The sequence below is a fragment of the Schistocerca americana genome, chromosome 7, assembly GCF_021461395.2.
Source record: "Schistocerca americana isolate TAMUIC-IGC-003095 chromosome 7, iqSchAmer2.1, whole genome shotgun sequence".
In the NCBI taxonomy this organism is placed as follows: domain Eukaryota; kingdom Metazoa; phylum Arthropoda; class Insecta; order Orthoptera; family Acrididae; genus Schistocerca; species Schistocerca americana.
This window is the reverse complement of record NC_060125.1, coordinates 108947726-108964687: the sequence shown is the minus strand read 5'-3', so window position 1 is coordinate 108964687 and position 16962 is coordinate 108947726. Positions and strand designations below refer to the sequence as shown.

Genomic DNA, 16962 nt, shown 5'->3' with positions numbered 1-16962 from the left:
CTTATCCGTGGAATTTCCAGAGTATCACGATGCTTCTTTGTTCCTGAAATCTAAGTTAACTTTATTAGTTATCAGCCAGTTAATGCTTACATTTATGTGAAACACTACTAATAAAGTTTGCAGGAAACAACAGTCACCAATTTTGATTGGTAATCTTTTTTCCTGTTTAATTACTTTTCATTTGATGCCAGTTATTCCTACTATACAGACTCCTGTTGCTGGGAATATTGGTGGGCCACAGTTTGGTTGATACATCACTACCTGTGTCTATGTATAAGTCAATTTTACTGTTCAAAATATCTCCTGCTGCTGTTTATGTGGTTCTTCCTTCTCTGTAACTTCCTGTAAAAGTCGCTCTTTTGTTGGTATCTTGTGTGTGAAAGCAATGAGTTTCCTTACATAAGGTCCTAGCTGTTGCACTACAGTGTTCCAGGTCCTGACTTCAGTTTCTAAACTCATAATACACCCTCTGTGTCTGCAGCCTGGTTGGGTACAAACATGTGTGATGTCATATTTTGTTGTTTCTGCTTTCTTTTATTATTCCTTTGGTGTGCAACATTATTGACCCTACAAAAATCAGTTTCTCTCTCTCTCTCTCTCTCTCTCTCTCTCTCTCTCTCTCGCTCTCTCTCTCTCTTTCTTTTTTGAAAATCTGTTTGAGTGTCAGTTGTTCTCATGTGCCTCTTGAGACCTATTGTCCCCTGACATGAATTTCCCTCTTTCCATATTTAAAGTGCCTAAACTTTCAATGAAAGATGAAAGATTGTTTACTGTTGACCAACCTCTGAACCATATCTCTTTGCTAGCATAATACTTTTAGTAAACGTGTTTCCTGCAACTGGTGATCTCAATACTTAGCCCCAGTCAGATGCCACTCTAATATTTCTTGTAACTCCCCAAAAACTGTTATAATACTGATGGTCTGGTAGTTCCAAAGTTAATTCTTTCTGTGCAGCATGAGATCAATACTTTCTTTTAAGTTTCTTGAAAGTCCCTCCACGAATTGAATTCTTCTGAATGTGTGGTATCCCATACAACCACATCCCCTGTCAGGTAATTCAATACAAAATCTATCTTTCTGGAATCCTCCCAACATTGAGGCAGGGTTTGTGAGAGTACTCATAAAAACACGTAGGATATATGTCTTTGTCCTATTCAAATTTAGGGAAGTCATTTGCTAAATTCATGTTGCTGCCTAACTGAAGTTGTTCTAAGATTTCATTTGATACCCCAATTCTGTTCTGTCATACTCTTTTCTGTAGCTTTGGTTTGTTTTCTCTATTTATTAAATTCTTGTTCTGTCTTCAAAGCATCTTCCTCCAAATGAGATGCGTTAGTGAACATAAAATCTTGTTTGTGATATCTCTGATCAACTGTACCTTTTACTTTTTCCTCCAAACTAGTTCACCAGTCTCTAATTATTATACTCTAATAATTGTTCTTCTGCCTCAGTCCTTACTAAATCACAAATCACAATGTTTCTCAGTTTTCTGTCTGGCCTCCCATCTATAAGAATCCAGTGATGTTTGTGATTCTAAAATTCTATTGCTTGTTTATACTTCCTCTTGCCCCAATTCCCTGATATGGACATCTAAATCATTTTCCAGCTTTTCTAAATTAACTTTTGTAGTTTCTATGCTAGCAAACAATTCTGTTTTGGAATTGTCAAAATTTTGCCTAAATCATCTCATAACTCAATTTTTAACTCATTCATTAATTTAACTAGGAAAATAATGGAGCCCTACCAGTATTTCTGATGACATTGCATGTGTTATTATTGGCATATAAGCACATATACACAATATTCTCTTAAGAACAATGTTTTTGTTTAACCACAGGCTCTCCCACTCACAGTGTTACCATCATATACCACTTAAGCTACTAATACAATTTGTTTATCACTTTATCAGCTCACTAAATATGTGGGCTGGACTGACAGCAGTGGGTTGTCTAGCATTGGCATCATTGAGTGAAGTCTCATAGTCTCGTGGAACAGATTTCCAGATGGCTAATTGAAGCAGGGATGGCTCCTCATAGACAGCAAGCTGCTCCCACTTCATCATTATCAGCGATTCATATTGATTCGCCATGGTCAGAGGCTTTTGCTTTTTTCCAACTACTAACAAACAATTCTTGACTTCACTTAGTGAAGTAGAAATTTTTTAAAAAATATAGTATTGTTATTGTCCATTGTCAATGGGCCTCACTCCTTAGTAAAATTTTTATAAATTTTTCAAAATTTTCTTTTTTTGTAATAATTGCTCTCTCTCCACTGCACCACTATTATTTGTGCCTGTCAGTGGGCGCCAAATGTTGCAGCATGGTGATTTGATTGACGCTTGTACTTATGTATGTAGTACATGCAAATGCATACATCATCTCGTCAGATGTTCTGAATACTCACTATTTCTATAAATAATTTGGTGGCCTTTCGCAGTAGTAAACCAGGCCCACTACTGAGTTCTGGTCTGCCATGTTAATCATTCTACTTCACCTGGCAGTTATACATGGAACTGTAAAAGAGGCTGTTCTCCTACTATTGTTACCAAATCAACAAATACCTGGACATTATTCTTCAACATCATAAACAACATTACATTTGTCTGCCATGGTAATCATTCTTCTTCACATGGCAGTTGTGTTTAGAGTTGTAAGAGAGGCTATTCTGCTACTATTGTAACAAAATCAACAAATACACGGACATCAGTTTAATGTATATATTCTTCAACATCATAAACAACATTACATCATATTAACATCTTTCAGGACACCAGATTAGTGTTACAGTTGCCTGAGCAGACAATATTCAATATGTGACAGATCATCACTCAAGGTCCAGATAAACACTTTTTCATATCTTGACACTGAGAAGAAGCCAATCGTGCATTGTCAACTGTGGCACTATTCAAGGGGGCAAGCTCATCTCTAGCATGACAACATCATGGAGTAAGTGGCCACACATCATAGCAGGTGCTGGTGTTTCAGCACCTGTACCACTCCTCACACATACAACTTCCATGGATTACTTTGTCTCTTCATACATTTTCCCTCATAGTGAGCTGTCCAGTTCTTTTTTCTAACATACACATTAAGAAATCTTCTGACATATGTTGTCAGCTAAGTTTAACATTGAGTCCTATTTCCTACAAAACAGCCTGTTACGCTACACTCCCTCTCCGCTATCCCAGGCATAAATTTAGCATAAGCAAAAAAAATTAATAAGACGGTATGGTCAGTGTCTCTGACTGGTGTACAGAGTACCTAGCTTCAAGGCCATTGGTGAGAGAATGATAATAGGATGCACTCAGTCTTGTGAGGCCAATCCAGGAGCTATTTGAATGAGAGGTGCGATCTCAAGGTTTGGAAAACCGATAACAGGGAGGAGAGCTGTGTTCTAACCAAATGCATCTCTGTATATAGATTAGCATCTGTGATTTTCTAGTCCTTCATTAATATGTACTTTCATGAATATCATAGCTGTGAAAGTCCTCCTTCTTAATGGGATATAAGGAGTGTAATGTATGAATGATTAACATGCAGATTAAGTCCATTGTTAAAAACTTGTGATCAATTTGACTAATGCATGAAATAAATACCAAAATTATGAACTGAGTTTATTTTGAAGCTGTGATACTTATTGTTGCATTTTCACAAAAAACTCTGCATCTTATTTACACGGAACAGTTAAAATTAGAGAGATATACTATTATAATTAAATGTTTCCCTGAGATATTTAAGTCTCTTTTTATTATCTATGACAATGATCGACACAGACAAAATGAATTAAAATTTGTGCTGCGGCAGGACTTGAAGCCAGGTCTTCTTGCTTGCTAGGCAGAAATTCTAACCATTACACCACTACTGTTTACAAAAATTGCAACACCAAGGAGGATACATTCACCTTTGATGAACTTTCTATCACAGATTAAGTTTGTGACAATACATAAATAATCAGTATTAAAAAACTACATGATTTCTGACTTTGACAATTCAGTGTGGAGTGAAGCACACCAGTGACCCCCTGCCCCATCTCCTTTATTAATATGATCAGTGGCTCTATAACAGTGGCATGAATTTAAACAGGTCCTAGATACACCCCTAAAGAATCTCTTTTCATGCATTTTGTATATGTGTTCAGAAGGTAGCAGTATTGGTTGCTAGAGGGTCATAATGAGTGAGTTGCAGCCAACCATATCCCAGAAATTTTCTTTGAGTGACATTGAAGGTGAACATTGTAAGATGCCCTTTCAATAAAAGGGCAATCCAACATTGACAGATCTGACTACACGTGTATGTCAATTTGCAGAACTTTAAAGGTGGAGGTGTCCACATTAAATAGTTTTTATATTTAGTACTTAGCTGGTTTTATATCTTGGCTTCATTGTCTTCAGAGTATGATTGTAGTCTCCAGATTTTCTTCTGCGATGAAATGTGAAGTTTTTCAGCATTGTAACAGTATGAAGGATCACTAACTATGAAATAATAAACATTTACACCTTTAACTTCAAACAGTGGAAAGTCCAGGATGGAATGTAACAATATTAGAGAAGGAAAGTTGCTACTCACCAATCGCGACTCAGCATCTCCGCTATATGGTGAGTAGCAACTTTCCTTCTGTAATATTGATACACCTTTAACTTCTGTATTTTTAAATATTTCAAATGTTTGGCTGACAAAATAATTTCTACAAACTCCAACTAAATATGAAACATGACAGCTCTTCTTAAGTTGTTACATATGACATCTTCCTAAAACTACTACTGCTTTTCCCACCAAGCAAGCAAGACCAACAATTTCATTTGTAAGCAACACATCTAAATATGTCTGTCTCTCAAAAAGACAGTATTTAAATTAACTGTGTATACATTTTCATATTAAATAACTTTGAAATTATTCTACTCACATAAAATGTGACCAACAATGCGTGAAATATGATATGTATGTACAAATAGTTTTGTATGAGGTTATAGGCTTACAAATGAAATTATTGATACCCACTGGTATCGGAGTGTTCAGATGTATATAGACTTGATTATAGCATAACATGCAAGCCAAGAAAACAGTGGTACTTGTCATCTTTGAAGAAGGTTTACTCATTTCTCACCACAACAGGCAACACATTGTCAAGAAAAATTATGGCGCACAAAGTTTTTCTGCATAAGAGGTAGAACATCAGGTTCTGTGATGTAGCAGCTGTTGTTAACTTGTAGGAATCAATATACTAGATTTTATCCACTGACATTTGACTCTTTTGCACTTTACATTTGTGTGCTACTCCTAAAAAAATGCGGGCTGCCAGATTACTGTCACCATGGTAGTGCATACACTGAAGTGACAAAGTCATGGAATACATCCTACCATTGTGTCTCACCTGCTCTTGCTTGGTGTACTGCAGCAGCTTGACATGGCATGGACTCAACAAATCGTTGGAAGTCCCTGCAGAAATACTGAGCCATGCTGCCTCTACAGCCATCCATAATTGCAAAAGTGTTACCGGTGCAGTAATTTTTGCATGAGCTAATCTTTCAGTTACGTCCCATAAATGTTCGATGGGATTCATGTTGGGTGATCTTGGTGGCCAGATCATTCACTTGAACTGTCCACAATGTCCTTCAAACAAATCACATGATGCATTGCCATCCATAAAAATTCAATTGTTGTTTGGGAACATGAAGTCCATAAATGGTTGCAGATGGTCTCCAGGTGGCCAAACATAACCACTTCCAGTCAGTGATCAGTTCAGTTTGATCACAAGACCCAGTCCATTCTACGTAAAAAAAATAGTGCACATAATTATGGAGCAGCTACCGGCTTGCACATGACTTGTTGACAACTTGGGTGCATGGCACCATGGGGTGCCGCACTCAAGCCCTACCATCAGCTCTTACCAACTTAAATCAGAGCTCATCTAACCAGGCCATGGTTTCCCAGTCATCTAGGGTCCACGGTCATGAGTCCAGGAGAGGTGCTGCAGGCAGTGTCATGACATTAACAGAGGCATTCGCATCAGTCGTGTGTTGCCATAGCCCATTAATGCCAGCTCTCACTGCAGTGGCGTAACAGATATGTTTGTTGTACAACCCATATTGATTTCTGCAGTTATTTCACACAGTATTACTTGTCTGTTAGCACTGACAGCTCTACACAAATGCTGCTACTCTCAGTCATTAAGTGAAGGCTGTCAACTGCTGCATTGTCCATGGTGAGAGGGAATGCCTGAAATTTGGTATTCTTAACACACTCTTGACACTGTGGCTCTCAGAATACTGAATTTCCTAACAATTTCCAAAATGTAAGATCCCATGCGTCTACTCCAACTACCACAGTGTGTTCAAAGTCTGTTAATTCCCATTGTGCGGCCATAATCGCTTCAGAAATCTTTTTGCATGAATCACGTGACTACAGATGATAGCTCCACCACTGCACTGTTCTTTTATATCTTGTGTACACTATACTGCCAAAGACCTGCCGCAGTGGTAACACCGGTTCCTGTCAGATCACTGAAGTGAAATGCTATCAGGCTGTGGTAGCACTTGGATGGGTGACCATCCGGTCTGCTAAGTGCTGTTGGCAAGTGGGGTGCACTCAGCCCTTGTGAGGCAAACTGAGAAGATACTTGATTGAGTAGTAGTGGCTCCACTCTTGCAAACTAACATATAGCCAGGAGAGCAATGTGTTGACGACATGCCCCTCAATATCTGCATCCAGTGATGCCTGTGAGCTGAGGATGACACAACAGTTAGTCAGTACCATTGGGCCTTCATGGTCTTTTCAGGTGGAGTTTAGTTTTTAGTTTAGTACACTATATTAGTGCCATCTGTATACATGCACATAGTGTTATCCCACAACGTTTGTCACCACAGTGTATGTGACCTTTACTGTAATACAGCTTGAAATGTGTCTCACCAGAAAACAATACATTTTGCTACTTGGCTCACTAGTGACAGCGTTTCCAAGCCTGTTAACAGTCTGAGGCATCTGTTGTTTTTAGAAAATGACACTGTGGTATGGATACCACAGTTCAGTTTGCCGCAGATAAATATCAAACCACAATTCAGACATTTCCACACTTGTCACCATGCTCCGTTGTCAAGTCAACACTATAAATGAAGGCCAGTCTTGATGATCCCATGCTCAATGCAGTCATCATTGACAGTGTCATTGAGTGAACATGGTAATACTGCCGTTGAACCCCACGTTCAGCAATGTACTCTGTCTGAACCGACTGCTCCAAAATTCTTGTGTCTGCTTCAGCACAGTGTTTTGTCATCAGAACTACCACAGACAGCCTCCTATTCTGCTTTACAAAGTGGCAAACTCCTTGTCACCTACTAGCTATTTCATCATCCTTCAACAACATTCCATAGATGCTCACGACAAAGCAGGCAAACAGCTGACCAGCTTCACCATTTCCAAGATGCTCATTCTTGGGTGGTGGTTCATAACAACTTTGTCAAAGTCACTTACAGCAGTGGACTTCCTCATTTTTGGTCTGTATTGCTACAGAATGATTGATTCTCCATTTGTCTCTGCTGCACTTGCATACTTTCCTTACCACATCATGTGTTCACAATTTCACAAGGGAGCGTCCAATCTCACATTGGGCAGGAATGGTCATCATTGCATTCCATCTCATAGGTCCCATTATTGTATCAAATTTAATAATTTAACTCACCATAGTTAAAATATAATCCATAAACACTGAAGCACCAAAGAAACTGGTATAGGCATGTGGATTCAAATACAGAGATATGTAAACAGGCAGAATGCAGTGCTGCGGTCGGCAATGCCTATATAAGACAACAAGTGTCTGGCACAGTTGTTAAATCGGCTACTGCTGCTGCAATGGCAGGGTATCAAGATTTAAGTGAGTCTGAACGTGGTGTTACAGTTGGCACATTTGCGATGGGATACAGCACCTCTGCGGTAGCGATGAAGTGGTGATTTTCCCATATGACCATTTAATGAGTGTACCATGAATATCAGGAATTCGGTAAAACATCAAGTCTTTGACATCACTGCAGCCAGAAAAAGATCCTGGAAGAATGGGACCAACGACAACTGAAGTGCAACCATTCCTCTAATTGCTGCGCTCGGCCATCAGTAAGTGTCAGCGTGTGAACCATTCAATGAAACATCTTTAATACAGGCTTTCGGAGCCAAAGGACTACTCATATACCCTTGATGACTGCATGACACGAAGCTTTACACCTCGCCTGGGCTCATCAACACCGACACTGGACTGCTGATGACTGGAAGCATGTTGCCTGGTGGAACGAGTCTCATTTCAAATTGTATTGAGCAGATGGATGTGTACGGGTACGTAGACAACCTCATAAATCCATGGGCCATGCAAATCGGTAGGGGACTGTTCAAGCTGGTGGAGGCTTTGTAATGGTGTGGGGCATGTGCAGTTGGAATGAGATGGGATCCCTGATACGTCTAGGTATGACAATGACGTGCAGGTAAGCATCCTGTCTGATCACCTGCTTCTATTCATGTCCATTGTACATTCCAGTGGACATGGGCAATTCCAGCAGGACAATGGGGCATCCCACATGTCCGGAATTGCTACAGAGTGACACTCTCCTGAGTTTAAACAGTTCTGCTGATAACCAGACTCCCCAGACATGAAATTATTGAGCATATCTGGGATGCCTTGGAGCATCGTGTTTAGGAGAGATCTCCACTGTCTCGTACTCTCATGGATTTATGGACAGCCCTGCAGGGTTCATGGTGTCAATTCCCTGCAGCATATTTCAGACATTATTCGAGTCCATGCCACAATGTGTTGTGGTACTTCTGCATGCTCACGTAGGCCCTACATGATATTAGGCAGGTGTACTAGTTTCTTTGGCTCTTCAGTGTATGACAAATAGAAGATGGGCTGATATTTATTGGATTCTAGGAAGGCTCTCTCTAGGTGGCACACAAAAGCACTGGTGTAAGAGAAGAGGAGGAGGAGGAGGAGGAGATTAGCGTTTAATGTCCCGTCGACAATGAAGTCATCAGAGACGGATTAGGGAAGGATGTGGAAGGAAACCGGCCATGCCCTTTCAAAGGAACCATCCTGGCATTTGCCTGAAATGATTTAGGGAAATCACGGAAAACCTAAATTAGGATGGCCGGAGACAGATTTGAATCATCATCCTCTTGAATGCGAGTCCAGTGTGCTAACCACTGCGCCACCTCGCTTGATGTAAGAGAAGATATCTTTCTGTTGTCTAGTGTGTTCATTGGTCTCTCCTCAAAGACGAAATAGTAGCTGTTACACCATAAAAACTAATTGAAGTGAAGTGAAGTGAAGTGAAGGGAAAGGAGGTCACACATTAGTTTACATATGGGTGATGTTAGCCTGTCAGAAAGTTTCAAAATACAACACACATTGCAGCAGAGTAAAAGAGTCAAAAACAACCCCTGGGTTGTGGCTAAGGTGTTAATCCTCAATATCCTTTCTTCCTTGTTGGTAGTGTAGTGATATGTGCAGCAGATCATCTGTGAAGTTTGGAAAGTAGGAGAGAATTGAAGCTGTGAGCCTGGATTGTCATTGGTGGCTGAAAAGCTCAGCTGGTAAGAGTGCTGAATGTGAAAAGTAAGGTACTGGGTCTGAGTCCTGATGTGGTAAGCTATTTTAATCTCCCCACTACACAGTGAAAAGTTCACTAAAAACAAGTTTTTGTGATCCACCGTTGGTAAATAATGCACTCACTAGTGCCTAAGAAAACTAAATCAGCACAGTTCCTTTGTTTTTCTTTCATTATTCCTAGAAAATTCCTTTATGCCAAATTATGGGTTCACCATTATTATTCATTTGACATCCACTATTATTTTCTTATTTAATCTATCAATAAAGTTCCTTCTTTCACCATTAAGTTGTTTTCCTGCTTTGTGTCCTGCCCGCTTACATTTCATTTATTTTAAAGTCATACTCATTTCTTCCAGTCCAGTAGGTTGCCTGATCCATTTCTTTGTGTTTTTATCTCTTAATTCCCAACATGTGTTGCTCCTATAGCTCCTAAGCAAATTATTTTTGCAATGGAAGTCTGTATCTCACTGCCAAAATTCAAAACTAGTTATACACACTGATTACAAGCTTACCATTTGTGACACAGTGAAATCTTTGTTTTGACAACTGATTACCTTACTAGGCGGTTTGTACTTTCCTGTTTATTTACTTTGCTGCCCATAAAGTTATAGTATTCAACTACATTTGACATACAAACTCAATGCGATCAGTGACTTCCTTGGGAATTTGTACTGTTTCTTTCCATATGCTTATTGTAGTCTTATAATTTAATTCTGGTCTCCTTCCAAATATACTGCACTCAGTTGTTCCATAATTCTTGAAGTTTCTCTTCACTGGAGGCAGACAACACTATGTCACCAGAAAAATAAATGTTCCGGGTATAAATATATTAGTAGAAGGAGCGAAATGTGACAACTCAATATATAGTTGAGGTGTTCAGCAGTCGACAGACACATAACACATAAACAAGCCTGGAACCAATGGATGATATCCTCCTTAAGTGATACCTACTACAGAAAAACGTGCGCGCGCGCGCGCGCTCGCTCACACACACACACACACACACACACACACACACACACACACACACACACACACGGCTACATTGTCCTGGCCAGATACATTCCACCAGCCCTGCAGCTTGACAAGTTATGTTCCAGTCAGCCTTCTGCAGTTCCCACTATTGTGATGAAGTGTAATGGAAGCTTATCATTGGTGGGTATATTAGCAAATCTAACAGATTGAACCAGTTCCTTGTTTATCAAGATCTTGTTGAAAGTGAGCCAAATGTTTCCCAAAACTAAGAATCTAATGGAAAGTTTTAATTCATACTCATTGCTCATTCCAGTTATGTTAAGTGTAACTTGTTCTATAGATTTTTATATTAAACAATTTAGTGGAATAAGTGTAGATTGACTTGCTTGTTTTTCATTTCTACAGTGCTGAAGAAATTTCTTGCAGAGAGACCAACATACCGGCGAAAATTTTGGGAAGTAGAAGGGACAGGACAAGAAGGAGACAGAAAATTGATATGGTATTCTCTTCTGAGGAAAGAAAGACTGTTACAGAAGACTGAAAGAAGTAATTCACAAGTTCCTATTTAGTCCTTTGAAGAACAAAAACCTATGAATGAAAATTTTAGTAATGTTTGTTGTGCCACTTCATCAGAACCATGGAGGAGAGTGGAGAGACAGAGAGAGAGAGAGAGAGAGAGAGAGAGAGAATAAACCAAGTTTCTCCCAAACATTTCTTCTGTTAACGTATAACTTTTTATGTTCATTTATATGGCATCTCTTCTTCATAATGAAATCTACAGCACACAGTGTCTGAATAAAGGCATATAGTGGGATATTCAGTCTTCACTTCTGACCCAGCATGCAGTTTAAAATTAAATGTGATAATGTCATGTGGTGAAGTTTTTGGAGGTGTTTGAATGATGTAAATTTTAAGGTAAAGGATGCTTATGTAATTATGAGTGTAACTAGGTCTTATTAACACTCAGCACAAAGTGTGTACTATCTTAAAACAGATAAACAAATATTCTCTGGGTCAGTATTAGGATTTCACACATGGAAAAGGCACTTGAAGTCATGAGGAGTCAAATGTGTAATAACACTAAGACAAAACTCAATACTGCAGCACTTAGCATAGCAATTCATAGTTCAGTGGCATAATTAACAGACTTATAAGCAACTGTACAATGGCAGGATTTGGATCAAATCCCAATTGGTTGTAAGGTTTTTGATTTACTGCATTCATTTGTTTATAGTAAAAACAAATTTAGCAGGTGAACAGGTGACGGTTCAGCACCTTAAAGGGCTCAACATGTGCTTTCTTTATCACTTAATAACCCTTCTGAAGGTCCTACACTTCAGTCTGCCTTCTGTAAGAATGTGGGTTTGTCAAATGAATAATAAATATGTAAAATTGTGAGACATAATTGTTGGCCAGTTCTTGCCTTCAGCAGAAATGACAGTACTGCCAGTAAAAGTATGTACACAGTCCTGGCTTTCAGAACTAATAGTTTTTTTCTTGGCAAAATAGATAGATAGACTGGGGTAGCTTAAAATGTAATGGCAGATGACTTAGACACCAGAAATAAAGGGACCCACCTGCAGGGAGAGCGTAAATCATTTCGGTGATACAAACTGAGTAATCACAATACAGAGGAAGCACTGAGTGGCAGTCAGGCACATTGAAAAAAGGCTGCTAGATATTCTTAGCTTTTGGACTAAGTCCTTCACACAGCCACTGTTGTTTCCAAGAGCTAAGACCTGACCAACACTGTATCTGAGATGAGCGTGACCTTTGCTGGTGTGGGTAGTGCGGGTACAAAGGAGGTGTGGGTTGAGGAGAGCAAGGGATTGGAAGGTTGGGGTGGTGTAAGATGCTAGGGCTGCCTAAGGGAGAGTGTAGTGATGCGATGGGGCAGGATAGTGAGCTGCTACATGTGCTGCATCGCAAGGGCAAAGAGAAAAGAAGAGGCGCAAAGAAGGGGAAAGGGGAAATGACTATGCAGGTGCACTGGTGAGATAAAAGGCGTGTGCAGTGCTGGAGCTGGAACAGGGAAGCTGTTAAGGAAATGAATGACACGGCCTAGAGAAGGTTGAGGCCACAGATGTTACAGCAACAAAGGATATGTTGCAGGGAGTTTCCACCAGTGCAGTTCAGAAAAGCTGATGTATTTGGGAAGAATCTAAATTGATCCTAAGTCAAGTGCACTGTGTCGGGTGGTAGACTCAACAGCTGGGTGGTCCAACTGTCTCTCAGCTAGTCCGGAAGTGGCCATTCATATTGTTGGTATCTCATCCTGGATTTTATGTTGTTTGAAGAACTGAATCGTAGAAGATATGGATTCAACAAACATCCTATATCCATGGAATTTCAAACGGACAACACATATTACATTCACCAAGGTGCAGACTACTATCTTTTTGTTTGTAGATCATTTCTACTGCGCTCATTTCTGTACATCGTGCAATAGCCAGATCCCATTGTTGAACAGATACTGAAAACCAATCAGATCTCTAACTGTAGAACCATGCCACACAAGGGGTCTTAACATGAAATTAGCAACTAAACCCTAAATGTCGCTACTAATTAATCCACAATTGTGGGTTTATGGTTTGCAGGCAACCAATTCATTTATGAATGGGACCCAATATTCATGATGTCACATGATAGTCCTCCCCTTATAAACAAGCAGGGACACCTGAGAATCTACCAAAGAAAGTTAAAAGTATCTGGTACCCTTATCCATTTCCAAAACTCCTTTATCTCTTTATTGTATTTGATTCCATAAGGAAGGCACAACTTGACCAGAAGAAGGGATCGGTTGGTAGGACATGTTCTGAGGCATCAAGGGATCACCAATTTAGTATTGGAGGGCAGCGTGGAGGGTAAAAATCGTAGAGGGAGGCCAAGAGATGAATACACTAAGCATATTCAGAAGGATGTAGGTTGCAGTAGGTACAGCGAGATGAAGAACCTTGCACAGGATAGAGTAGCATGGAGAGCTGCATCAAACCAGTCTCAGGACTGAAGACCACAACAACAACAACAACAACAACAAGGAAGTTTCTGATATTGTTCAACTTGATGAAACACAACGTTTGCTGATTTCTACAGACATCATCAATCTAAAAATGATTCTAGAGCAGAATACTTTTAGAAAGGGTAATTTCTGGTAATTGTGTGTTTATTTACTCTGCCACAGGAGATTGTTACCTAGCAGCAACAAAAGTTGCTAACAAATAATTCTATTGGTGAGACAAAGATTCTAAGCTGGCCAATAATATGTAAGGACATGCCTGTGGTGAACTGAGCAGAACATTGAGGAGAAAAGGGGGGGCAGGGGTGATACTCCTAGGGTGACACTTCACTGCTAGCCTTTGGAGGTTCCTAATTGCGGTAAACTTTGTTTTGAACATAAGCAATGACTGTCAGTCGGAGTTATTGTTAGTAGATGCCTGGTTCAGCTCAACTGAGTTGCCACAGGCATATGTATCACACCTACAGAAGCTGTTTTTCCCTTGAGTGCAGCATAGACATTGCACAACAGCTGACATCAACCACTGACTGATTACCACATGGTAATGATATGCACTAAAGCACTTCAGTAAAAGGTCACCTGAAAACGTTATGTTTGTTCCAAAGTGATAATTAACGCGTAGGTAAATAACCCTGAGGTCTGTGTGTGTGTGTGTGTGTGTGTGTGTGTGTGTGTGTGTGTGTGTGTGTGTGTGTGTGTGTGTGTGTGTGTGCGTGTGCGTGCGCACACGCACACACATGTGTAATGCCAAGGTTATCAGCTACACATATTAAAAGAAACAAATGTGGGTAAAATGACTGAAATCGTTGTCGCACAGTGAGGAGCAAATTTACAAAATGACAGTCATTCACTCAATCCCCCCTACACAGGCCTTAATACTGTGGATAACTCTGAAAGGTGCTATACTTGGGAGTAAAACAGAAGTAAAATCACAGAAGAGCTAAAAGAAAGACACAGGGAAATGTAACGGGCTGACCACTTACAAAAAACGTGGGTGAGCTTGTCACCCTGTTAACATAGTAAGATAATCTGCCTACAATTTGCAGAAACAAGTTGGACAGATCACAAAACCTTAAAACTCTGACCACATTCCTTTCAATCGAACTTAAAATAGAGGGCAGGTCTGCTGGCAAATCTACCACTGCACTCTGATCTGAAAATAACATGCAGCCTAGTCAAATGTGGGGCACATGACCTGTACACCATACATAGTGCGTTACAGAAAGGTATTAATTGTTTCAGAATAGGTCTTGTTATAGGTAGATGCAATTAATTAAGCCATTGTCCAAATTGAATAATTTCTGTGAAAACAACAGCAATTATGACATACTTTAATTAAATCCATAAAGCTTGTTTCTCTAGGTTACTGATAGAAAATGTGCACTCAAGTGTAATTTTATATTTCATGAACATAATTCTTCTCAAATTGGTCCTAAAAAGAAAAAATTATTACATAAAGTGTCACCCTGCTGGTACCAACAGCAAAACTGATCACTATGGCATGAACTCATAACAGTCCTCACATGGATCATCCGCACAAGGAGGGGGAGGGGTGGGGAGGCACAAGCCCAGATGACCTTGCCTACCTACCAACCACACAGTACGCACCTTAAAGTGTGGTTGATGCTTCTACGAAAGCATAAGTCATGCCCAGAGATGAAGATCACTTAAATGTTGTTTGTAATCAAGACTGAAATTACCTTATTTTTTGGCATGTTTAAAAAATATCCTAACTGCAGCAATTAAGTACACTTATCATCAGGAAAGGAAACAGTATGAAACAGAGTGAAATACAGCACTAACACAGCAGTCAGCGATGACCAGCTCACACAAGACCATCTGCTATGTAACATTGGCTGCAGCCAAAAACAAAAGACTATCAGCTGAAGCCTTTCATCGTTAACTGACTTCTACTGAGTCAGGGCTAGGGAGTTGGTTGGCCTACTTAAATCTAACACACTGTACACAGACTCTGTACCAGGAGGAGTGGTGGCATCAGGAAGGACATCCAACCACCAACCACCACTCAATGGCAAAATTCAGAAATTATAACAATGTTGACCCTCATCAAGAAACAGGACAGGCCAAAGAAGAAGAAGAAGATAAGGAAACAAAAATAAGTTGTTAGCCAATATATTAGGCGAATACAGGCAATGATGTATTAATTCAATGTTCTACTTGATTAAATAATTAATCATGTGATGTACTGTATGGTGGATGGCATTGTAATGGTAAAGAATGATGCAACCTTTTGGTTTGTGTTTTCTGATTTCATGAACGACTTAGGGCTAACAAAATGTTGTATAGTACACTTTTCAGAAAGACTAACTGACACAAGCCTGGTTTTGACGGTCAGACAAATTGTGCGAAATCCAATGGGAACAGTTCTTTTTAATCGTTAAGTGATCCTGAAAAACAGAATGTACAGCAGTCCTCAAAATGCTTAAGGATATCTCTATCTCATGGTAAGTCTGGGGGCATACAAAGACTAGAGCAACTGGGACACTGCCCGTGGCCACCAAAGATAAACGTCCCCTGGTATCTGGAAGAAAAAATATCCACGTAAATATTACAATGGAAAGAACAAGTGCAAAATTAACCAAGTGAAGTATTTCCCTCTTTTAAAATAATCAAAGTTGGATTTTCAAATTCCTCAGAGGTAAAGATAGGAAAATTACTTAACCTCATTTACCCAAAGTCAAAGATCTACCTGCGTCAGGACTCAAACATCAGTTAATTAGATCTAATGAAAAGCAAGGATTTGGCATGAGTAAATTTTGCGGCCAAGGCTATGACTCAACTAAGGACTTTGAGTTGTATTTGAGAAACACAGACTGGATATACAGGGTGTTACAAAAAGGTACGGCCAAACTTTCAGGAAACATTCCTCACACACAAAGAAAGAAAATATGTTATGTGGACATGTGTCCGGAAACGCTTACTTTCCATGTTAGAGCTCATTTTATTACTTCTCTTCAAATCACATTAATCATGGAATGGAAACACACAGCAACAGAACGTACCAGCCTGACTTCAAACACTTTGTTACAGGAAATGTTCAAAATGTCCTCTGTTAGTGAGGATACGTGCATCCACCCTCAGTCGCATGGAATCCCTGATGCGCTGATGCAGCCCTGGAGAATGGCGTATTGTATCACAGCCATCCACAATACGAGCACGAAGAGTCTCTACATTTGGTACCGGGGTTGCGTAGACAAGAGCTTTCAAATGCCCCAATAAATGAAAGTCAAGAGGGCTGAGGTCAGGAGAGCGTGGAGGTCATGGAATTGGTCCACCTCTACCAATCCATTGGTCACCGAATCTGTTGTTGAGGAGCGTACGAACACTTCGACTGCAAGTGCAGGAGCTCCATCATGCATGAACC

The 16962-nt window shown here is 39.8% G+C and overlaps 1 protein-coding gene across 2 annotated transcripts in view; it reads left to right on the top strand.

The window, feature by feature from the left end:
- LOC124622662 (protein FAM169B-like) overlaps positions 1–11426 on the top strand; it is a 111218-nt gene extending 99792 nt beyond the window's left edge. The window contains exon 6 of one of the 2 annotated variants that reach the window (XM_047148457.1): positions 10967–11426. In XM_047148457.1, the coding sequence (XP_047004413.1) occupies positions 10967–11130 (164 nt within the window). In that variant the 3' untranslated portion in view covers positions 11131–11426. The remainder of the gene's footprint in view (positions 1–10966) is intronic. The other variant, XM_047148458.1, reaches the window with a different exon arrangement.
- The last annotated feature ends 5536 nt before the right edge of the window (positions 11427–16962 follow it).